At 30.9% G+C, this 25,343-nt stretch overlaps 4 protein-coding genes across 5 annotated transcripts; 3 read left to right on the forward strand and 1 right to left on the reverse strand.

The window, feature by feature from the left end:
• The first annotated feature begins 501 nt into the window (after positions 1-501).
• On the forward strand, positions 502-2,457 carry LOC114416868. The gene has a single exon (XM_028381911.1). It carries the CDS (start codon positions 1,267-1,269, stop codon positions 1,699-1,701), a length of 435 nt encoding a protein of 144 aa, XP_028237712.1. The 5' UTR covers positions 502-1,266; the 3' UTR covers positions 1,702-2,457.
• A 1,689-nt stretch (positions 2,458-4,146) lies between these two features.
• Positions 4,147-8,405, forward strand: LOC114416869 (cytochrome c oxidase copper chaperone 2-like). Of its 2 annotated transcripts, none has more exons than XM_028381912.1 (2): positions 4,147-4,233; positions 7,920-8,405. In XM_028381912.1, exon 2 carries the CDS (start codon positions 7,930-7,932, stop codon positions 8,170-8,172), a length of 243 nt encoding a protein of 80 aa, XP_028237713.1. In that variant the 5' UTR covers positions 4,147-4,233; positions 7,920-7,929; the 3' UTR covers positions 8,173-8,405. The 2 variants fall into 2 exon arrangements, with proteins under 2 accessions (XP_028237713.1, XP_028237714.1); XM_028381913.1 differs by lacking the exon at positions 4,147-4,233 and adding an exon at positions 5,900-5,940.
• A 3,441-nt stretch (positions 8,406-11,846) lies between these two features.
• LOC114416870 lies at positions 11,847-13,227 on the forward strand. Its single transcript, XM_028381914.1, has 3 exons — positions 11,847-12,574; positions 12,894-12,935; positions 13,142-13,227. Exons 1-3 carry the CDS (start codon positions 12,475-12,477, stop codon positions 13,201-13,203), a joined length of 204 nt encoding a protein of 67 aa, XP_028237715.1. The 5' UTR covers positions 11,847-12,474; the 3' UTR covers positions 13,204-13,227.
• Positions 13,228-17,721: 4,494 nt separating this feature from the next.
• Positions 17,722-18,386, reverse strand: LOC114416871. Its single transcript, XM_028381915.1, has one exon. It carries the CDS (start codon positions 18,354-18,356, stop codon positions 17,790-17,792), a length of 567 nt encoding a protein of 188 aa, XP_028237716.1. The 5' UTR covers positions 18,357-18,386; the 3' UTR covers positions 17,722-17,789.
• Positions 18,387-25,343: the final 6,957 nt, after the last annotated feature.

Consider the following 25,343-nt stretch of genomic DNA (forward strand, 5'->3'; position numbering starts at 1 on the left):
CGTCATGATTAGAGAGTTTTTTAATTAGAGATGAAAGCATCTTAATTAATATCAAAAGTAATTTTATTTTAGGTGCCAGTAGCCGGCTAATATCTCACGATACAAATATATATGCAATTAAAACACTGATCTTTATTGACATATGATATGTATACACACCAAGGATCATCACCAAACATGTAAATTAACCATTTAATGTGATATTATTTTAGTTTAAGAAGTGATTTCAGATTTAAATCTTGTATATACAATTACGATAAATATTTAAAGAAATTTTTTTGACTTCTATAATGATCTATCTAATTCTAATAGAATTATCTCTATTAAATAATACATGTGATTTAGAAAGAAAAAAATACTGTTAAGTTCGTAAATTACATGTTTAAAAGATATACCTACTTTATTATGCTAGATTTATCAAAAGTATTTTAAGATCATTCAAGTCTAAAATTAGAAAATATGGGACCCCACTACATGCTCCAAAGTCGAAATATTACAAGACAATGTTTTGAATAATTCTTTTAACTACAGTCATGTAGACCCATTTTCCATGACCCAGAAGTACCATAATACCATTCTTTCAATTGCTTACCAGACCAAGCATGGAAGCTACCGGGGAAAAAGCATGGCATTTTCTGCATGTGGTTCGGAATATGGAAGCAAATTCTATGCTATTTAATTATGGCATAACAACCACCTTGTGTCTTCATTAATCCCTATGCAAATCTCCAACCTAGAAGATTAACCATGTCCCTTTGTAAGTACCCTGAGGCTGAAATAGTACCCCTTTATATACCTTTCTGATCTATTGACATATTCACCCTCCAAGCAAAACATTTTTATTCTTATTTTGCTCCATCTCTTTAGATCATCACAACTTCAGAGGCTTGGTTTTAGGATTCAACTTCCAAAGGCTTACTCTAACATATCTCTGATTGAAGGGGTTCTGTGAGTTTCTTGTTTTAGTTTGAGCTTTGTTTGGTAGACTTGTCAAGGGGGAATTGCAGTTTCTGATTTGTGAAACTACAAAAAATTGAATTTAGAACTGATAAAGGGTCTAATAGAAGAGTTACCACCATATCATGTTATACCAAACTAGCATTAGAATTTATCATGATCCTTATGGATATTTGTTAGTAATGTTCTTAGTTCTTATATAGTACTAGAAAGTGGTGCTTGAAATTTCAACTACTATTATTGGTGTAGAGGCTCAATCGAGTTAAAAGTGAGAAAGCAATTAAAAGTCTTTGAAGTGAATTTGGATCAATGGTTTCTTCTGTGTTTACCCTTATGTGTGTTCTTCATTCTACAATAGCTCTAACTTGTGGAGCTTTGATGATATTCTACTCCAAAGAGATCTCTGTGCTTGGCCATGGATCTGAGACCGCGAGCAAGCTTCAAGGGACAACACCCCATGATCAGCTTCTGATTGACACCTCTGATTCCTTCTCTGGATTGTTGTTGTTCACAATAGGGTTCCTTCTGTTGATGGTTGCTTTTGTTAAGGACAGAGAATTTCAGAGTTTCTTTGCCAAAGGGTGTGTGATGCTTCACATCTCCATGGCAGTGTGGAGATTCTTCTTTGAGAGGAAGCTTGGGGATCTTGCACATGAGTGGCCTAGGCATGCTGTTGGGGACATTGCATTGGCCATTTCATGGGTCTTCTTTCTTGTGTACACATGGAGAGAGAAATATGATTAGTTAATTTATTTATTTATTTTTAGCAAAGTTATGGTGCTTGTGGTTGTGGAAACAACATGGCTTCAAGAAAGGTCAATTGTTTTGTTTTAGTTGGAAGGAACCAATATTTTCAGGGTTGTTTGGGCATTTCAAAAGGGACAAATTGAGCTCAAATTGGCCTTGTGAATGCTCAAATTCTTGACATAAATGGAGAACCATTACATGAGTTCTGGTCTTCTTCAAAGAGAGAATGGAAGAGCTTGTTGAGTCAACTTTCTGGTTCTGAGGTGCACAGATTCATTATTTAGAATCTGGGTTGGAAACTTTTCCTTGATTGCTTCAATTTCAATTGGGGAGCTCCAGTAATTTGTGAAAACTTCATTTTTCTAGTGAGTCCTTAAAAAAATGTACCAGCTTTTTACCCCCCTTTCTGGCTTCAATTGTGAAAGTTCTGAATTTATATTTTTCCTGTTTTGCATCCATAACATTGGTGCAGGTATGTCTATTTAGGATTTGGCATATTGCTGAGTCCAATCACTAGGGAGGGTGGCATCCTTATGTTGAGAAAAATACCTTTTCAAATTGAGTGAGGATAGCAAGGAATTTTTCCCTCTTGGTTCAACTTCAAGCCATGTCTTTCAGGATGCTGATTTGTTCTTTTTCTAGTTGTTTTCTCTTTTCTTTTATCTAAAGTAGATGCTCTCATTTAACACAATCGCCAATTTTGTTGTAATTTGTTAGTGTTGTAAAGAATAAAGGTCTTAACTTTTAAAGTCACACCTGAATTACATTTTCTTCTTAATTTTCTTTTTTTTAAATAGTTAATTAATTTTTACCCAAGTCTACTAGCCTATGTGATAAGAAACTTGATCTTCTTTAGTTTTGTGAACAGAAAACATAACTACAGGAAGAAAATCAATTTTGACGGTAAATTAAATGTTGGGGCTAAATTTTATCAATTTTAAAGTAAGAGGACTTGATTTGAACAATTGAAATTAAAAAGATTGAAATAACTCATTCGATAAACTATATGAAAAAAACACAATTAAATCTTCTAATTTTACGTGAAAATATTACTTTTAATTAAAATATTACAAGACCCACAAGATTTTCTTTACATCAATTTCATTCAATTTAATCAACTTTCTTTAAGTTTGACTTTCTATGCTTAGAAATTATTTTTTAGTTTTACAAAACAAGTAATTTCACTTAAAACTAAATTAAATGATTGAAAAAGAAATTAATTCTTTTTTATTTATTTTTGACATGAAGACATTCATTCCTATAAAAAATGATACATATAAAATGCATGTTTGATTTTCATTCCAAATTGTTATCACACATATTCTAAACAAATTCAACGAAACCAATAAAAAAAACACAAGGAATGGTCTTGATCTGTTGATAAACTTATCTTTGACCTCACCAACTTTTAGCCATTCTAATTCCTATAGAATATTAAATCACAGATTGAATTTTCATTAAAAAATGCTAATCATATATATTATTAATTTTGAATTCTTTTCAACTAAATCATACGTATTTAAGAATTAATCAATTAACTTATAAGTTTCTAACTTTTACCTCTTAACTTATAGTTTACTATAAGCTTTCAATTACTTTTTTCAAACATAATCTCAATAAGATAAAGTTGGATTTTGAATTCTTACAAAATCCATATATATTACAATTTATTAATTTAGACTTTGAATATTTTTTATTTTATTGAATTTCCATAATACCAAATTTTAATAAATCAAACATTTATATTTATACAATTATACTTATATTTTTGAAAAAGTATATTATGCCTTAAATTGATTTCATTTTAATAATATATCAAATAGTTTCAAAATTTTATAAAAAAATTGTATACTTGATTTACTTATTAAATCTCATAGCTCTTGTAACTTTTGACAATAGGAAAATATATGTAGTTGTATATAAAAATTAGTAAGAGATAATAGACATAAAGTAAAGGAAGCTTATGCATTATTTTAATTAAAGTAAAAAAAAATTAGTCACACAAGGAAATTTTAAATTCAGTTACATTATTGTAGTAAAAAAATCAAATTATATTTACCAATTTATTTTTTTTATCAATGTGTTTTTGAATTTTATATTTCAACATATATTTTATAAATAAATAACAAAAAGTGGACTAATAAATTATTAGTCATAGTGGTACTGGAATTATTCTGTTAAGCAAAGTCTCATATTAAGTCTTATAATTGTAAATGAAAAAAAATATAATTAAAAAAATACTAAAAAGTGACCAACAGTAATATTTTGTATCGATTAAAAAAATAATATAGATATTAGTTTTTGTAATAGTTATATTATATTTAATAAATAACATTAGAAGAAAATTAAATATTATATTTATTAATTATAGTTTGCAGTGAAATAATAATAATAAATTGTATAAAAAAGGAAAAGAAAAGAAAAATAACATTATTTAAATAAGTTGTAGAAGAAAACACCAGAAGAATCGTCTCTCTGTCTGGTCCATTGTACGACTTGCACGCAGAGGCAAGACTCGCAGCCAGGATTGTAAGCTCTCTTCTATCTCCCACTATTTTTTTTTTACACTGCAACAAAACCCTATTTTATGCCTCTTTTTTCTGTTAATTTTCCCGTTCCCCAATACCGATGAACATCGATTTGTTTATTCTAAAGTTAAATTTGTAATTGATTGATGCTTTGATTTTCTTCATCAAATGTTACATTCTTAGGGTTAGTGTGGCTATTTATATATATGAAGCAATTGGGCATTATTTGATATATGATGGTCAATCTTTATATACAAAATTTATTTTATTTTTAATTTTCATTCAGCCTCTTTTTCAAACGCCTTGCGTCAAGGTTCCCCTTTCTGTGGCACTCTGTTTCTGTTTCTTGCTTTTGGTTTTAGGTGTTGACGAGTGGTGGTTTGCTTATTTATGCTTCTTATTCACAAAATAGTGGGAAAAAAAAAAAGTGTTCAACCATTTAACGATGTGGGCATAACATGGTACCATTACCTCCAGTGTCCGCTAGATTCCCCTCTCAGCATTTGAGATAGATTTCTTTTGCAAAATGAATCGAAAATGTGCTATGGTTGTGTTTGAAAAAAATTCTCAATGAACACTTGTATGAGAAAAAAAGAAAGAAGGTACCCATAAGTTAAAATTAGCTTATGTATAAGCTAATTTATAGAAGCTCTCCTATTTAAATTCTTCAGAAGCTGATTTTTAACTTATGCGTAGGTTGTGATTACATGGTTCTGATGAAATAATATTGGCTTCCTTCAGTTTTTTTTTTTTTTTTGTTAGTTTGGTGTTTAAATCATCAACGTCAAATAAGTTCCTTGCGTCCTGAGCTTCCATGTGCAGTGTAGGTGTTGTTGTATGTGTTGGGTTTGGTTGTGGGAAATCCTATAGAAGCTGTATTTGGGAGAATAAAGGTGCTGTGACATAATTTTTAGTTGGACCAATGTATACATTGACTAATGATTTATTTAAGTGTGGGAAAGTTTTGAGTATTGTAATGGGGAAAATATAAGTTAGAGACTAATCTAGAACTTGAGTTGTTTAAGTCTGAATTCATAGGTTAGAAATAATGGGGCTTAGAGGTTACAAAAGAAATAGGATTAATGGGTTTTAGTTGAAGTGAAGTCTTTGAGTTGTAACTTGGAGCATTCCTTGGTAGTTTGACAAAGAAGTCAAATGTCAAAGAAACTGAGATGATTCTAGTTGTTGTGAGATGCCACTAATTTGGAAGCAAACCCTGGCTTCAAAAACTAGTAGCTCTTCTAAACAAAAAGAAAATGGCAGCATGACAATACCTGCCTCTATCACAATTTACAAAGTTATAATGTCTTTCACAATCCATGAACATATTAATGCTCCAGTCAACTTTTGCCTTTATTTTGTCTCTTTTTGTGGAAAAGCTTAACTGATCCCTGGAAGTAAAACAATCAACTTCATTAAACCGTAGCTGCTAAACAGATTTTTAATTGGAATACATACCTTTTATGATAATAGTTCAGAAGCATCTACAAACACTTCTTTTTCTTGCTTTTTCTTGGAAGCCAAACACTTTCATCCCTAATTTCTTGATCAGTCTAGTCAATTTGCCCCACTATGATCCAATTTCTCATTTTCCTTCCTCTATTCACACACTAAGACTTTTCCCGATCACTTTGCTTGATTTTCTTGGTCTCTGGTTTGTGACTCAGGTTCTGCTGCATAAAATCTTGGTTCTAGTTCATGTATTCAGGTTTGTTGATGCCCCAGTTGTTGAAGCCTGTAAAAATGCATTTGGCGTGTGGTTAATGTAGTTCATACATGTTTTCAGATATTTTTAATTAAGAACAGTGTGTTCAGTTAAAAATCAGACTAAGTTTCAAACATTATATAAATACTATTTCATAATATTTCAAAACTTGGCATGAAAATGGAGGACTAATGACTTGTTAGCTCTTGAAGTTCATTTTGTGCTCTGTTACAACAATCTTCTAGTTCATTTTATGGACATGGATTAATAACTTACGGGCTAATAATTTAAAGTAAGATTGGAATTTTTTTCTAAATGATGAATAATTGTTAGTAGTCTAATTTTTGTAGAATATTTTTTGAAGTGGATGTCACCCGAGTTCTTTTAGACTTTTTTTTTGGCTATTTCTATTGCCCACTTATTTCATAATTCATAATTTCATGATACTCACCTATCTCTGCTTAGTGTAATTTCATCAGTTAGCTGATGGGAAATATTTGACTAAAATATGCAACATGAAACTGTAGAGATAGTTGTAACCACTTTTTAGTTAACTTTACTAAAGTTGGTCTCTCTCAAAGTTCCAAAAGTATTATTTTGAGAAGGCCTAAAGTGAAGTGTGTGTTCTACTTTTCTTGAGTAAGGCCACAGTGTGCAAAGAGATTAATCCAGAAGTCAGAATATTATTATTATCATTAAAATTAAGTGAAGCATATTGCGTGGTTAGGAAAATGGTTCGTATGGAGAATGACCCCCTCATGTAAAACATCCATTCCATTTCACATCAGATTTCCCTTTCTCTCTCCTCTATCCTTTTTACATCACCCCTTTTCGTGCTAACTCACATCCTGTACATTAGCCTTAGCTGACTTGGTTCTTTGGGAATATACTTGTAGTTGTATGGCCTTAGTTTTGGGCTTAAACAACTGTTGGTTAACATTCCTATCAGGTTGTTCCTTAATATTAAAATAATTATTCTGAACAACGATCCTCAGCATTCTTCTAATCTTTAGTTACGGTTTTGAAATTGTGACTCCAAACACTTGTTGCAAAAAATAAATAGTAAACATTTCAGTAGCAGAAACAGAGAGTAGCTTCAGTAAAATAAATCCAACTACCCAAGGAAGCATGCAAATGTACTTTGATTGTTGTCGTGTCCTTCAGCGAAAGTCTTCTAATATCTGGTTTTGTCATTTAGTGATTCTTTCTCACCAATTAAGAATAGATTAAATTTCTTGCTAATATCTGGTATTTGATAATGTCTATCTTAAAAATGCTGATGATTTTACCCTCTAGTATTTTTGGTTGTAAAATGTGTATGTTAAGTCATTGTTGCTTGGTTTAGTGACACAGTTTGATTGAAGTTTGCAACATTGTTTATACTTACAAGGATATTTAATGTTGATTCATCTTACATTTTAGTTATTCTGTATCATTAATAAGCATGTTGAATATATGTTTCACTGCTCAGTGTGGTGACATAGTTTGATTGAAGTTTTTCAACATTGTTTATATTTGCATGACTATTTAATGTTGATTTGTGTTAGTTCATTTATCATTGATTAGCCTATTGAATACTTAATTGCGACAATCAGTGATTGGCCTGTCACAAATATGTATAGGAGGAGAGGCAAAGTTAGGCCCAGTAGCAGTAGCATGGAGGTGTATTTCAGTTATGGGAGAGAGGAGAGCAAATATTTATATTAGCTGTTATAAATACAAGAGTAATTAGGAATAATTAAAAGAATATATACTTACCCTAATTAACATAATTATAGAGTCTAATCTTCTCTATATCCAAAATTACTATAATTACATCTCTCTAAGTTCTAACATTAAGTTTATTACGTTTGCTTGTGTCCCATTGACATTTTTTTTCCTAAATAAATTTCATTTTATTGTATTCTCAATCTCCCCACGCTTGCACGAGATCTATCTGAGTTACACTTGTTATTCATTATCATTAGTTTTTTCTTTGGTAGATATAAGACAATGAGTGGTGCGCAACTGCAAAGTGCTTCCCCTGCCTTGACCATACAAGGGTCACAGAAAAATGTAGGTTCGGTGGCTGTGGCAACTGCTGCAGAATCAAAGCCAAAGAAGAAAATCTGCTGTGCTTGCCCAGACACTAAAAGGTTGCGAGATGAATGCATAGTAGAGCATGGTGAATCAGCCTGTACAAAATGGATTGAGGCTCATCGACTGTGCCTCCGTGCTGAGGGATTCAATGTTTGAGGTTGATAGTGAGGAAAAGACATTAGTAGATTAACTCAGTTGATTTTATGAAATTGATAGAAGATTTTGGGTTGCAATTTTCAGGTTGACAGTTTAAATTTTGAATAAAAGCTGGGAAATTGATTGCTACGTAATTTGTTACCTTTTAACTTTTTAAACCAGCAGGTTCTACACTGTTAGTTTTGTTGAGACTGAAATATTTAAATGAAATTACAAATTGTCATATTGTCACTTTCCTGCTGTGTTTAGTTTTTGCTGTGGAGCGTAGTGGTTATGTATTTTACTCAATTCAATTGGTTGGCAGAAAGGTGCTGTTAATCAATAATAGGTTGAATATCATTTTTTTTGCTTGGCAACCGATTCAATTTGTCTAAGTTAGGCTAGTAAGATAAAATTATATTTAATCTTTAAATAAATCGAAATTTAGGGTCTGACAAATTAATTCAATGGAAGTATACCAACATTTTGGTCTAAAAAAAATTATTGACATTTTGGTCCAACAAAAAATTATTGACATTTTGATTTAATGGTAACTTACTGACATCTTAATTCAATTGAAATGTATTGATATTTTAGTCTAATGGTAATTTTTTGACATTTTAGTTCAATCTATTCAATAGTTATGTTGACAATCATTTTTTCACATTCTTGTCTCTCTGTATCACGTAGGTTTTTTTTATTAATAATAACAGATATAAGTTAACAATTGGATGAATTTGTCGCACTTTTTTTTTTTTTTTACTTTTGGAGACTAAAATTTAAATTTTTATCTTTTGGGAATGAATTTGTTTGTGTTCTACACATTTAAGGATGAAAATGACTATATACCTTATGTCTGAGCATCTTTAGATACCTCATTTCAAGTGAATTGGGTGAACAATCTAGGTTGAATGTCATTTTTTTATCTCTGTTAGGCAATTGATTCAATTTTTTTTCTAAGTTAAGGCATCGAGAATCATCTACATGAAATAGAGGAGCAAAGATATTGAGATAAAAAAAAGGAGGGAATGATGAACATTAAATTATATTTTACCCTTAAATGAAACGAAATTTAAGATTTGACAAATTAGTTCAATGAAAACGTACCGACATATTGGTCCAAAAAAAATGACTGAAATTTTGATCCAATGGAAACGTATTTACATTTTGGTGCAAAAAAATTACTGACATTTTAGTGCAATGAAAAATCATTACCATTTTGGTCTAATGGTAATTTAGTGACATTTTGGTCCAATGGTAACTTCTTGACATTTTGGTCCAATCTATTCAGCAGTTATGTTGACCATCTTTTTTGTAACATTTTCGTCCCTCTATGTCACGTATGTTTTTTCATTAACGGTAATAGATGAAAGTTAACGAATTGATGAATTTGTCACATTTTTTTTAACTTTTGGGGACTAAAATTTGAATTTTCATCTTTCGAGGATAAAAATGATTATTTATCCTATGTCTGAGTATCTTTAGATACCTCATTTCAAGTGTATTGGGTGAGAAATTTAGGTTGAATATCATTTTCGATCTGTGCTTGACAACTGATTCAATTTGAGAATCATCAACATGATATAAAGGAGCAAAGATGTTGAGAACAAGGTTATGTAATTGAGATTCAAATTGTGATTGCCAATCTACTTTTTGAATTGTGAATTGGATTGAATCATAAGATTCAAAAGACAACGAAAAATAACTTCAAATATATCATATAAATGATCTATAATGTTCAATGTAATAATTTTAAACATGAAAATAGATGAAAAAAACTTATCAATAAGGTCTCATAAAACAAAATCATTAATTTTATTTGAGTTTGTGATAACTGCTAAATAATAGTGAATTAATAGTGGAAAATCAGTCTAAAATTAACTTAGAATTAATTATTTAGCAGTTATTTATGCTTTAATTTGGAAAGATTTAATTAAATTCGAATTTTGATTGCAAATGTGAAAAGGGAGGTACAACAAGCAAAAAGGAGCAGAAATAAAGAAAAAAGGAAGAAAATCAGAAGAAGCCCAAGTCCAACAAGGCGCTAAGCGCAGGACGCGCTCAGCGCGCAAGAAGGCAAGGCGCTAAGCGCACGGCACGCGCTGAGCGCGACGTGGCGCTGAGCGCGAGGCTTCGCGCTCAGCGAGACTACGAAGGCCCAAGCCCAAGTTTGCACTTATAAACAAGAGGGCCAGCCTAAGAAAACATACACACTTCCTAAGAGCTCAGTTTTCAGACCTCTGGCACTCAGTTCTCTCCTTTTCCTTCCTTTTTCTTACATCCTTATTATCTTTCTTTCACCCCCTTCTCATTGTAAAGCCCTTATGACTATGAGTGGCTAAACCCCCTAGTTAAGGCCTGACAGGCCTAAAAAGCCAATGATATATGAAGCATTTCAAGAGTTATCAATAAAAAGAGGAATTCTCTCCAGGTTCTTTATTTATTTACCGTTCTTTCTTTTTACATCCTGTATCTCTGAACTTGCTTTCTGTTAGGGTTTAATCCACTCGGGAGAGGGTAAAGCCTAATTAGGGTAAGGAATGAATACTTGAATCTGTTTTAAGGGTTAGGCCACTCGGGAGAGGGTAATGCTTAAGAGAACACTAAAAGGAGGAAATTATTGGGTTATCTTTTAGAGGGTTTTTCTTCCAGTTTCTTTCATCTGCTTTTTTTTCTTGCTTATTCTGCATCTCGGACCTTGTTTTTTGTTAGTCTTTAGGCCACTCGGAGAGGGTAAAGCCTAATTAGGGATAAGGAATGAATGTGTGAATCGGTTTTAAGGGTTAGGCCACTCGGGAGAGGGTAACGCTTAATAGAACAATTAAAGAAAGAAATCATTGTGTTAGCATGACTTAATGCCTCAATGCCCATGCTTTAGCAAACATCTATAATGTAATCTTAAAGCATCTTAGTTATTGAGTCTTCGCAAATGGCATTTGGAAGATAGGTAAATAAGGTAGGCTTGTCATTATGAGGCATCAGGGGCAAGTAGATGGATAGATGTGGGGCAGAATTAGTTCACTAGTATTGATAACAGACAAATCCAGAATCCATATATCTAGGCTAATTAGACTTGTCAGGTTTTAGCGATTTTAATATATAGATTTTATTCCCTATTTTTATTGTTGGTTTTTCTTAGAAGTAATTATTCCTTATTTTACTGTTGGGTTTTAGGGGCAAGTATTTAGATTTAGTAGATTTAGATTTTATTTATTTGAATTTCGTAGAAGTAGTTATCTTTATCGCAATTTAAATATTTTATCTTTTAATTTTATCTTTAAATCTTTTATCTTATCTTATCTATTATCTTTGCCTTTTATTTTAAATTTTAAATTTCTTATCCCTTGCTAGATTTAGATTATATTTACTAAATTTACAATTTACAAATTGCAAAGTACTTCACATAAGTGCAACAAAATCCCTGTGGTACGACACTCGGCTTACCGAGAAATTATTACTACGAGCGATTTGGTACACTTGCCAAAGAGCTAACAGTTTGTGAAATTACTATTTTAGAAGAATGGAAGTGAGGCAATGAAATGGCTAAGTAGTGTATAAATTGAAAATACAGTAATGGAATAATTAAACAAAATAAAATTAGAAGTGTTTGTTCAATTTATTTTCCTTTGACAATTCAAGATTACTTTTCAGTTTCTTCATGAGAATTGGTGAAAGAAGAGTGAAAATATGAAAATATGATGAATTATTAAATCATGTTATTTGTATCGATGATACAAAGTTGCGCATATTCATTCATGCATCGTTAGATACAAAGTTGTTTGAAATTCTTCTTATGATATGAATTGATAAGTAACCAAATCATATTGAATTGTGAATGGTAAGATTCTAATAACTATGATCGAGACGATAAACAAACAACGCCCTCAAAGCAGTGCTACTTCTACTTCATTGGTTATCTTTACATCTGCACTTACTATCAGCTTTCTTAACAGTTAATCGTTTTTTCTTCCTGTGTCCATTCACCTAGATTTCAAATTCTGTAATCACTATTCTATTAGTCTGAGATTTTCTATTCTCATCTTGTGTATATGTTGAAGCATTATGCTGATTAGATGTCCATATAGCTGTGGAAAAGGGATTATTGAACGGAGATTTACACTTATTTTAGTCTAATAAACCATAGAATGCCACAACCATGGCTGTTATATTAACTAAGACAGGAACTTGAAATGATTCAGACTGCATGACTACACAGACCTGAAGTAGGATAACAGCACACACATTTATTCATACGAAGATTACATTATTTGGATATTTGTATTGCCAAACACATGGCAATTACATTTTCATACATATTCCTTAATGGCCACAGGTGCAGTCCGTGCAAGTGCAGTTAGTGCCACACTTGCACTTCCCATCATGCTCAGCTGCTGGAACATCCATGACAACAGTCTCGATGTAACTGTGGAGGAAACGAAAAGGAAAAGAATACAGTTATAATAGGCTTTTCATTTTATTTTTTTTATATATAGACCACATGTATCATTCACCTTATTTTGAGAAAATTTTTCTTGTTTTCATTTTTAATAAAAAAATGCCACCTTATTTTCATAATGTGTTCTGTTTTTAGAAGTTTGTATAGACAACAGTGAATTCATTTTGTTTTCCACTTTTCCTGTACAACTTTGAAATAGAAAATGAAAACAAAAAATGTTTCTCAAATCAAACAGCTCTAAAGTATTCAAAGCATAATACAATCGATACCAAAAGTGAACTTTTACCTCTTCTCAGTCTCTACAATAACACCATAGCTGTTTCCCTTGCTGCATGGCATAGTATGAAAGGATATAAGTAAAACAGCCTTTATATGAATCATGCAAGCTATACATCAGATCTCAGTATACTGTATGCATAATATACTCCTATACAGATTAATCCTTTAGCGATCAAATATGGTGATTGTAACATGAACTACATATGTGTAAAGATTGTCTTGCACACAAATGCAGAAAAGAAATGAAGCACTTACGTGCAGCTAGTCTTGTCAGCGCAGTCGCAGTTGCCGCATGTGTTCGACATGTTTGGTTTTGAGGAAGAAAGCAAAACACAAGGAATGAACTTAAGTTTTTGAATTCAATGCTTTGTATGATGCTGCTATGCTTCCAAGCCCTGAACCATGATCCAGTATTTATAGGGGGGAATGAGCAAATCTTACTTGAGAGGTAGCATTGATTGGAGTTCCTCTTTTATTGTGGACCTCACAAGGCATGTGTGGGGCTAGTGAACTTTGGAGAATTGTTATCTGAAGGAATCTAAATCATGGAGGCTTGCTTGGCCTCCTCTTCTCCTCTCATGTCAACTTAATTAGATTCTTGGGGAAGACAATCACATATCAAATAATGCCCTTTTGGTTAGCTCAATTTCTAAAACTTTGGTTTTAACCGTACCAAATGGTGTGTATAATTTATGTAATTGACCCCATCTAGTAGGATAAGACTTTGTTGTTATTTGACTGAATTTCTTGGTTTATATTTTCAAAAATATAATGGCAATTGATACTACGTTACCATTATTTTTGCTTGATTATTATCATAAACTACTTTATTCTACTTTGAAGTTTTTGTTCTTTCTTTATCATCTTTTTCAATCCTTCAATCTCCTTTTTCAATGATACTTATTCTGCTGGAGGTATGTGTCAATAAGTAGGATATTTTTGTGAAATGGTCCTTTTGATTTCCTATCATGAGCTCAGTTCGTTTGGAAAATATGGGCTCTTCTCTTTGGATTTAAAGATCAAGATATGGAAGAATTTTGTGTCACTATCAATATATTCGGGTCAAGTGGATGTCATTTCAAAATAAAGTAGATTTGTCTCTGAAAGTTTCTAGGAGTGAAAGGGTAAATTTTGCTGTGTATAGATGTGCCTGCTAAGGAAGGAATTAAGATGATTGTAATTTCATATCTATTTCTTGATGTAATAGAACTATATATAGTAATTTTGGGTACAATTTCAACATGAATAGAGTGAATAGCTCTTTGTAGTTTTTATAGAATTATGTGCCCTCATAGATAATATGTGAAATGCGATGTCTTTGTGAGGGAGAGACGCACTCTCACACCAGTCACACGTAAGGATGTATTAGGTGAAAGGATTTTTTCTTTATATGAAAGTAAAAAAAAGAAGTAAATTTGTTAACTGATGGTCAAGATTAAAAAGTCATAACTACTTAAGAAGTAAAATGACTCTTTTAACAAAATCACATCTTTCATATTTTAATTTTAATAATTTATGGTAGAATATAGTATTGAATATCAGCTTATTTATCAAATGAGTGTAATTTTTCAAGTAATTACCTATATGGGTAGATATTGAATAAACTACCGAAATGAATAACTTGTGTTTTGAAACACATTTTTACTTGTAAAGAAGTTGTGTTTGTAAATATGACTTTGATTTTTTATATATTTTTTTAGAAGACTCTTATCGTTTGTACAATCACGATTTCAAAGTTAATTTATAATATTTTAAAGAAATCGTCATTTCAATGAAGAGTTTGGTTTTTTTTTTTTGGTAATTTTCTTTCATTTAAAATGGGTTTTATTTCTTTACGATTAATCAATATTTGGAATTTTGAATAGTTACAAAAATAAAACCCTTTTTATACAAAAGAAATTATAAAAAATGAATAAAACTAAACTTGTCAATGTAATGACGATTTCTTTAAAATACTATAAATTAATATTGAAATCGTCATTGTAAAGATGATTTCAGTTTATTAACATAAAAAATAAAAAAACATTGAAATTGTCATCTGTAAGATGATTTCTTCATTTTAAAAAAATAAAGATTATAAAAAGGAAAATCGTATTTACAAGAACGATTTCTTTCATATTAAAACGCGCGTGTTTCAAAACACGAGTTATCTATTTCGATAATTTATTCAAATTTACTCATTTTGGTAATTAGCTAAAAAAATTGCACCAGATGGATAAAAAACCCATCAAATGTCTGTTCCTCTTGTAAAAAAAAGAAAAAGAAGGCTAGGTAATTTGGTGCTTCTCTTGTCAACTTTTTAATGAAAATTTTCAAATAAATTTGCCTTGTTTTATTTCTCAATGATGCGTGAGGGAGTACTTGCCAATAAATTTTTGCCATTTGACTCATGCACCGTGAATGGATTCACTTCTTGATTGACATCAGAAACTAAACTGGATTACTCTTTTCTTTTCTTTTTTATTTATCATATTTTAAGTATAGAGTATTTATTGATTTTGTTAATAACTAATTTTTATAGAAAAACTTGTTCTGACTATCTTTATTATTTTCTTCTAACAACATTTTTCCCCATTTACAATATACTAAAATCTGAAACCTTAAACTGTTTTATTATAATGCCTTTTTTTTTAAAAAAAAAATGTTTCTCCCTTTCAAACTTTCATCTGACGGACAGGATTTCTTCACATCTTATGACGAGGTATATGAAAGTTTTGATGTTTGCAGGAGACTGAGAATATTTCTAAAAAAAAAAAAATACAAAAAGGAGGTAAGTTGATAAAAGGGTGAGGTGTATATATCAGCTTCTAAATAAAAAACCCAAATCTCATTTTCTATTGGCACCCCACATGATTGGAAACTTTTCTTTCTATGATGCATAAAGTAGTAATTAACAAAATCTGAACAGAATCCATAATCACCGGCAATGTTTATTATCATAATCTCATTTTCTATTCGCACCCCACTTGATTGGGACCTTTTCCTTCTTCCAAAAATACTCTTTTGAGGGAAATATGACTCCTTTGTGCAATTTGTATAGCGGAATTAACATAAGTTGATCTAATTGGTAAGGAATGTGCTCATATGCTAAAAGGACATGGGTTCACGAATCTTGTTGGTAGGTAATCTGTAAGTACTTCTATAAATGTTCTTTGAGCCTTGAGGCTTGTCCAAACCCTGGTGAGCCCCCAGGACCTAACTTACCTAAACTTTTACCCAACAAAAAAAATAAATCATATTTTCGTTTAATTTTTTCAGTCCTAGAACTAAAAGAAATTATTTTTTCAATGTGTATTACATAATATAAATAATTTTTTTATGTAATACACAATGAAAATGTAAAATTATTTATGTTATGTACACTATAAAAATATAATTTTGTGTGTTATCAAATCAGATAGATAGTAAAATTATGATTCCGTTGTGCATTTCTATTCAATGGAATCACAATTCTGTTTCACACACACGCATGGAAAAAAGGAACTCACAATAGAGTTGAGGGAGGTTACAAAGACACAAAAAAAGATTCTAGGAGCAGAAAATATTCAATGCAAGTGTTAAAGGAGGTGAAGGTGTGAAATGGAGAAAGGGAAGGAAAAGAAGGAAGTCACGGGTGGGAAGAGAGAAGGGGGAGGGGTGGGGGTGTAAGAAATTGTCTTTATGGGAAGTTTTGTCCTCTCATTAGAATTTAAAAGACATTTGAATAGAAAATATAGGGGTGAGGATAGTCATCTCGTATTACATTCTAGAGTCCCTTGTCTTCTACACCTCCTATTACATTCTAGAATGCCCATTTTGGAACATAAATTTGTATTTTGGAATGGGTTTCCCAAAATATAATGGGAGGTGCTGGATTCAATAGCAGAAGTACAAGAAACAAATGCCCAAATAAAACTCATTCAACTAAATAGAGTGGAACTATGATAGAAGGGCCTAATTCGCTTTTTGCTTGTAAACTTTGAGCTCTAACTCCCAATGGACTAACTATTACTTGCACATGAAGCTAGTGGTTTGGAAAACCCCATGGATACCATATTCTTCTACCATAAATCAATATGAAGAAAAACCATGAGTTTTGTGTATTTTACTTTGAAGAGTAACTAGTTATACATTGACCATGGTTAGAAAAAAATTAGAGTCCAAACAGTTTTAGTGACCAGTAATTTTTTAGACATGTAGGATGGAACAATGAGTTGGATTTATTAATTCCTCAAAATGTAGCAAACCAATGTTTAAATCCAAGAGGTGTCCATATCTAATGTGTGACTATGCCTAGAATAGAATTACTTACAAAGAAAGATACTTGTGAGAAATAAAAAAAATGAAGGAGTTGACTAGGAGACGAAAGAAAAGTATAGTACTTAGAAGGATTTACATTGTTTGACTAGTTCTTCTAATGTTGTTACCTCAACCTCAAGCTAATTTGGCATGACAGAAAGGAAGAGAAAAAATTTCATTGTGTCAAAGGTGGATGGTCCCAACCATCAACTCACATGCTTGTTTAATGAACTAGTATTGGATTGGGATTTTGAGAGAATATTTTGACAAAAACAATCTTGAAGATTTTAAAAGATTATGTGGGATTGTATTGATTTTGTGGGATTTTAAAAGATTTTTTTTAAAAGACTTTTTACAATCAAGATTCTTAACCCAAGATTTTAATGGATTTCTAACACAGATTTTTAAGATTTCAAAGTACTTTATGGATTTTTAAGATTTTGAAAGATTAATACATTTTAAACAAAAAAATAACGGAAGTTACAAAAGTGAATGAAAAAGATGATAAATAAATTATAATGTTTGAATAAAGAAAATAAAAACGATATAAATTTTAAACCTTTTAATAACAAAGTCATTATTGCCTAAAAAAATAATAACAAAGTGATTCTCACTTCATGTTCGCCTAATTATTAGCATTTCTCCACATATCTGAACCTATATTAGTCCTCCATATATTAGCATCTTCTCGTTCCTGCTCTTGTGTTTGAACAATGGGTTCATGATCATTGTCTTCGTAATTTGGTAACACTGAAGATGAAGATGAAGACTCGTCAGTAGGTTCCACTGGAAATTCATTAGAACGACATTCTTTGCGAAGAAAATTATGAAGTGCTGCACATGCCAACACAAGCTCTGCTTGTGTTTTAAATAGAAATGGAGGTGCTGACTTAAAAATTGTGAACCGCGATTTAAAAATACCAAATATCCTCTCAATCACATTCCTTAAGGATGCATGCCGAAGATTAAATAATTCCTTTTCATTTTCAGGGTCATTACCGTGACCTGCAAAATCTTGTAGATGATATCGTACACCTCGATATGGAGCTAAAAATTTGCGTCGATTAGGAAATCCACAATCCACCAGATAATACTTACCTTGGGGCACTTTAAGTCCATTCTTCCTTGCCAAAGCATCACTTAACACCTTGGAATCATGTGCTGAACCCTCCCACCCGCTAAGAACGTACATGAATTCCAAATCAAAGTTACAAGCAGCTAATACATTTTGTGACATATTTCCATGACGATCACGATAACTGCTTACATCTCGTCCTTTTACTGATGCGGGAATATGTGTACCATCAATAGCTCCAATGCAATCCTAAAGTGTGTGTATCAATAATCATAAATATTATTATAATAATCACAATTATAATTATAATTTTGTTATAATTAGATAATGATCACATACCTTAAAATAAGGATAAAACCTTGTGCTTTCCCTTATTTTTGCAGGCACAGTTGAGCATGGTCTAACCATTAAATCAGGTGCTAATGAGTTCAGAGCTTTCAAAATCTTGTGAAAATTTTCACTTGTAGCAAATTGTGATCGGCCAAATGTATTGCGGATTACACAATATCGAGTGTTCTGGCCGACAATCTGTAGGAATGATGTAAGCATTTCTTCAACACAAATAAATCTTGTATCCTCCAAAGGTGTTTTTTCTCTTATAATCGTGCACAACTTTCGAAATACATCAGGATACATCCTATATACTTGTCGAAAGATTGCAGGATCATCGTTTAATGCTTTGTGTATATAGTCATATCCCCGACTAGTAATTTGTCGTCGAGTTAATGGACGTTCAATATGTTCACCACGCATCATATTCAAAAACTGATTTAATATATCTATTAAAGCATAAATTGCCATCACATATGTGTATGTGGCTTCATAAAATTCTTCATTTGTTTCCTCGTCATCTATATCTTCATCATTTGTATCTTCATTATATATATCTCCATCCATTTCTTCGTTCTTTATGTCATGGTCATGGTTATAAGTCAATATCAAAGTTAATATCAAAGTTAATACAAATTCATATATAAAATAAATATAACTAAAGTTTAACCACAACAATTTCACAAAATATATAACCTAAATACTTCAACCATAATAGTTCGACCAAAAAACAAACCAAATATTTCAACCAAAATACAACCATAATAGTTCGACCAAAAAATAAACCAAATACTTCAACCAAAATAGAGACCCAAAAGATATAGTTCAACAAACTCACGATGTTTAAAATAATATGTTAATAATAGATGATCAAAATATTAATTATTCCCTAACTTAAAGTTTATCCAAGATGAGCGTTCTTCCGGTGACATCTTCAAGAAAAAATCCTTTTTTGCTTTAGTATTTAACAATTTAGCTGTCTTGAAACGCGTTATGTCATCCAAATTTGGAATTTCTTTTATAACATCCCAAATAATACCCTCGAGCTCTCTATCTCTATCTCTATCTTTTTCTCTTTTCTCCATCATGTTGGATATTTTTTCAAAATTCACAGCAATAGTCCCAATGCCAACAGAAAGATTTTCCAGAACGTTGCCTTGATTGTTGATCCCAACAGCGCTTGAACTCCCTCCATACTCGGATCTCCTTCGCTTGTGACAGTTTTGTTTTTCTATGGGAACCTCTGAATCTAAAGGGGGGTGGGATGGTGGACTTGGTTGGTTTGGTGATGGAGGCTGATATGCTGGTTCATAGTTATTTGGTGTTATGAATGTATCACTATTAGGATCATATGAAAATTCTTCTATCCCAACAGTTCTATTTTCTGGCTCAAAAGTTGTTGCATCAGTATCATCTGGATCGACTAATATAGAATTATTCCCGCTAGAAACTCCACCCCCAACAACGATCTTGAAATACTCATAATCAACCATACTTTTTCCTCGAAGTTTGCTGTGACTTGGGTGGGACTAAAAAAAAAATCATTGTTAATATACTACAAATATTATAATTTACTAAATTTATAACTATTAATATATTTAAAAGATTATGAACTTAGCTCACCTTTAAGTAATCTTTCCATACATCCTCATGAGCAGTGAAAGTTTTTCCAATTGGGTCCCATCCAAAGCCAGAGTTGTTGCGCATAAGGGTTGACATCATATTATACTGGTTTCGAAACCACTTCATCCGACTCAAATAATGACTATAAGTTTTAGGGAATTTAGTTTTTGCATTGAGTTGAGGAAGTATTATTCGTTCTACATTTTGTTTGCTAAGTGACCCATTGGCATCACGCAATCCCCTATTCATAGCATCCACCAAGAGGTGCAACAACTCATTGGTATCCTCCATAGTCCAAGATACATAATTATCTTTGTCTCTACTCTTTCCTTTGTTATTTTCTTGTGAATCCCCCATTTGATCGCTAATATATATATATAAGAAACTAGTTATTTGACAAAAATAGTTATTGTTTCCTAATTGTCAAAAGTATAGTGACTATATCCCGAATAATATACAATTCAATAGAAAAACCACTAAAAAACTACCTAATAATAAAATAAGGGTCATGCTAACATGCGCACTTAGGGCACATGTTAAGGATACTTCCAATAGTAACTATGTCTTAAAAACAACAATTTTTTACTTTTAATAAAGTAAATTGCACAACTTTCAATACAAAATTTCTATACATAATACACTAACAAGTGTCTTAAGGGCACATGTTAGCATTTTCCATAAAAATAATACTCATATATCATAAAATCATTTTAAAAAAAAAACTATTAACAAAATAACAATAATAATAACACAATAACAATTAAAAAATTATTAACACAATAATAATAATAATAACACGCTGTCAAAAAAATAATAATAACACATTAATAATTAACATTTTAATAATAACACAAGAAAATAATAATAATAATAATGGACGTTGTAAAAAAACAAGTTGAAGAAACAGAAAAAAAAGAGTTTTTTATTTTGATTTGCATATACAGTACTAAAAAAAAAGCAATATGAAATCTTGATGCATATCAATTGCCATTCTTTTGATGCATATTCATTGCCTGGACGTTGAAAACAATATGAATACGAAATCTTGAAGCATATACAACACCCTTTTCTTTTGATTTGCGTAATATACATATAGTATGAACAATATTGACTATCGATTACCATTAAAAAAATAGGTAAAATTGATTGAAAAGTTGTAAGAGAATGAACCTGGTAGTGGTTTGTGTCTTGTTCGGCAGGAGAAGAAAAAGTCTTTGAAAGATTATGAAAAGTCTCAAGGGTTTGGGTGAGATTGTTGGAGGAGTATTTTATGTGTATTTCTAACTAAAAAGTCTCTCAAAATCCATTCCACAAAAGAATCCATCAAAATCTATTTACTTTTGAATACCAAAAGACATTTTAAAAGTGGTAAGAAATCTCAATTGAATACCAACAGATTTTGTTGCCCTGAAAAAAAAATCTTTATTGTCTTAATTGAATACCACAAGATTTGTTTATATTTTATAAAAGTCTTGATTGAATACCACAAGACTTTTTAATCATAAAAAAGTCTTTTAAAAAAGTCTTTTAAAAGGATTTACATTGTTTGACTAGTTCTTCTAATGTTGTTACCTCAACCTCAAGCTAATTTGGCATGACAGAAAGGAAGAGAAAAAAATTCATTGTGTCAAAGGTGGATGGTCCCAACCATCAACTCACATGCTTGTTTAATGAACTAAGTGATTAACAATGTAAATCTAGATGAACAGAAATGAAATCACTTATCATCAATCCAAGAAAAAGGTTACATTAACAATCACAATTAAAGAAATGACTCTTCAAACACAATATGGACTGTGAATTGGTGAATATCAAGAAGATATATGTTCCAAAACTATAAATTTTTTTTGGATCTCACATCATAAAATTCTCTCTTAATGTTATTATTTTTAATAAATTTTAATTGATTAAAAAATGTGTGTTCCCAACATTTGTTATAAACATATGAAACAAACAATATCAAACAAACGTCTGAAGTATAGCATTAAAGACCAAGTTAATGCTCTGATATGTTGATCCTTTGTGTAAAGAATGTTGAATATTCTTCTTAGGATCTATCAAAGTGAAGAAAACAAGAGAACAATTAATTTTAAACTCTTCTTCCTACATAAAAAGACCTGCCACTATTGTGCAGATTTACTCTAATCTAAAGTTGATGTAACTATTGAAGCCAATTGGAAATGTGTTGCTAAAAGAATATAAGCATAGTGGTTTATCAATATGGACTAGAGCCAAAGTTGACATACATTTAATGCTCCAACAAACACCTGCTTCAAATGATGCAACAAACCCAAATAGAAGGTCATTTAGACACAACATTTGATTGTTGAAGAAGCTTATAAATAATAGAAGATTTGAAGTGCTCAAGTGATGATTTTCAAACCATACAATTTCTCAAGCCTTCTTTTTTTTTAAATTCATTTTTTTTCTTAAGTTGTAAAGCTCTCAAAATACCTTTTAAATCTTGAGAGAAAAAGACAGTGAACTCAAATTATATATCTATTTATAAGAAGTTAAATTTATCTGTGTACCAAACCTTCAAACAAATTTGTTGATTTTTTTAAGAGCTATAAGTGGTTTGGTAAGAGTAAATAGTTGGGTTGTAAAAGCTAGAGGATAACTTTTTGTAAGAGCTAGAAGTGACAATAAAAAATACTTGTAACTTTGTTGAAAGTTAACGGAAAATTGGTGAGGTGTCAAGATTTGGATGTAGTCTCAATGGTAAAAACGAACCGCTATAAAATCTTTGTGTTCTTTCTCTTTTTTCCTTTTCTTTTAACTAACTTTGAGTTTTGGTTTTGCCTTTGTAAAATTTGTTTGTTAAAATCTGTTTAAGAGTTTTCGTCGTTTGTCATATCAGTTGGTTAAAACTTTGATTTTAAAGTATTTAGATTATCAGACAATAATTAGGTTTGCCAAAAGTTTGCTAAATTTTTTAAAATCACAATTCAATCCTCCCTACGAAAGAGAAGGGATGATGTTGTACTTAGAAAAAAAATGGTGGTGTAAATACCAAGTGATTATTAGTAATTTGCACTACTAAAAAAACGCTTTCCAATATGGTTTTGAGGAGCTTTTATACAACGATTTTCAACTGTTTTTGAAGTCAGCACCGTGAAAAGTCAAGAATTTGCACGATGTTTCTCAAACTGTCTTAGAAGGTAAATTTTCTAAGACGGTTTTGTGAAAAAATGAAGGATGCTTCTAAGACGAGAATGTTCACTTTCTAAGACGATTATCTAAAAAAATCATTTTAAAATGTTATTTTTAAATAAAAAAATGAGGATTCTAAGACGGTTTTCTAGGGAACCGTCTTAGAAAGTTTAATTTTACCGAAAATCATCTTAGAAAGTAGACTTTCTAAAACAGTTTTTTTTTAAATAGTCTTAAAATGTTTTTTTAAAATGAAAAAAATTAGAGTATTCTAAGATGGTTTTGTGAGAAACCGTCTTAAAAAATCCACTTTCTAAGATGATTTTTTAAATAACCGTCTTTGAAAATGAGGTTTATCATTTATAAATTACTTATTTTGAAATACAATATTTCTATTTGAAAACAAAACCATTGTTTATAGTTTATTAAAAGGGAAATATAAACCTAAAATTATTTTCTTTATTTAAATATAATTAAAAAATTTATAAATATAATAAAGGATTATATGTTTTGCATATGTGTGTCTACAACATGTTTATTTATGATTTACAATAATAATAAAGGAGATATATAATAATTTTTAATATAAAAACTGCCTAGCTTTTCTTATCATCACTACTACAATAACAAATAACAACTAGAATGTGAGTTAGGATGTAATTCTTAATTTCTTAACCAGTTATCCCACAACATCCCAAGAGGAAGTGATTGTAAGATTTGTATCCAAATAATTTTAAAAAAGAAATAGGAAACCAATAAATTGATACCAAGGAATTACAAGGAACAAGAAAAACCATCTAACACACAAAAAATATGTATATAAACTTATCCAAGTTTGTGTACCTATCTCGGACGAGCTAAATTACTACTATTTTCCCCGTATACACAGTCAATAGTATCATTAGGAACCACAATTTTTAGAGTCGCATTAGTCATGATAGTAGATTTACTTCCACTGCAGACCAAAAAAGAAAAATAATTAGAAATTGACAGTTTTGGCATTCTATTTTATATGTTAAACTAACTATTTCCATCATTATTTTAGAAACCATGTTCTTGTTAGCTACAATTTCACCCCAAAGCAAGAATTTCAAATAAGAGCAAATGAGCAATGACCCAATGACCCCAGGAAAGCAATGCCAAATCAAATAGTATATACCAATTATGCATAATTGTTCCTCACTGGACTGATAGAACTTTATGATCAATTTTTGGTAGATATTTCAAGAAGCCAAATATGAACTTTCTTCAAGTTCAAGTATTGTAAAATCCGAGAAGAAAGACTCTAACAACTTGCAAACCTTACACAAGAGACCACCCTCTAATTTTTGACACTTGGCAACTTGATTTTCTACCCTAGAAGAGAGAGATAAATTTTGTTCATTCTGATCAGTTTGTAGCTTCTGAAATTTGAGAAAGGAAGAGTTGCAGATATAAGGTTATATGGGAAAAGGATAAAGGTAGATAGATAGAGAAAATGAGAGCATTGCATGTGATTGCACATTCACATTGCATGCGTCAATTAAGTGAATGTGTCATCTGTGTGTGTGGATGAATTGCCAAAGTGATAAGGTAGTGTTTTTCTTGGACATTTTATATTAGCTCGTAGAATTCAGAACATCAATTCAAACAACTTTTTGCTTTTTTTTTATTGCTGTTTTGATATTCAACAATAACAATATATTATCATTTTATTTTTGGTAAATAAAAGTTAAATGATTTAAGGCAGAGAATCCAAAATAGGCCAAAGCTGTAGAAGTCACAACAACCACTTATCTAACAATTTATACAAAATGACAATTCAATAATTCATAATTTAGCTTGATCAATCCTAATGAATTTCATCAGTCTGTACAAAAAAACAAGAACTAACACCTCTTAATGTATCACAATAAATAAATAACTACATGAACTATTTGTAATTGTAGAGCTTGCGTCCTAGCTGCAAGTCTGGTTTCCACGATCATTGAGACATCAACATCTAATGCACGTGCCTGC

Source organism: Glycine soja, chromosome 6 (assembly GCF_004193775.1).
Source record: "Glycine soja cultivar W05 chromosome 6, ASM419377v2, whole genome shotgun sequence".
NCBI classification, from domain to species: domain Eukaryota; kingdom Viridiplantae; phylum Streptophyta; class Magnoliopsida; order Fabales; family Fabaceae; genus Glycine; species Glycine soja.

What these genes read in the sequence shown, in the direction of transcription:
- LOC114416868 (XM_028381911.1), top strand. Translation starts at nt 1,267, where the DNA reads ATGGTTTCTTCTGTGTTTACCCTTATGTGTGTTCTTCATTCTACAATA.
- LOC114416869 (XM_028381912.1), top strand. Translation starts at nt 7,930, where the DNA reads ATGAGTGGTGCGCAACTGCAAAGTGCTTCCCCTGCCTTGACCATACAA.
- LOC114416870 (XM_028381914.1), top strand. Translation starts at nt 12,475, where the DNA reads ATGGCCACAGGTGCAGTCCGTGCAAGTGCAGTTAGTGCCACACTTGCA. An exon ending in TGACAACAGTCTCGATGTAA is followed by an intron (nt 12,575 to 12,893) that starts CTGTGGAGGAAA and finishes GTGAACTTTTAC; the next exon opens with CTCTTCTCAGTCTCTACAAT. An exon ending in CACCATAGCTGTTTCCCTTG is followed by an intron (nt 12,936 to 13,141) that starts CTGCATGGCATA and finishes TGAAGCACTTAC; the next exon opens with GTGCAGCTAGTCTTGTCAGC.
- LOC114416871 (XM_028381915.1), bottom strand. Translation starts at nt 18,356, where the DNA reads ATGTACGTTCTTAGCGGGTGGGAGGGTTCAGCACATGATTCCAAGGTG.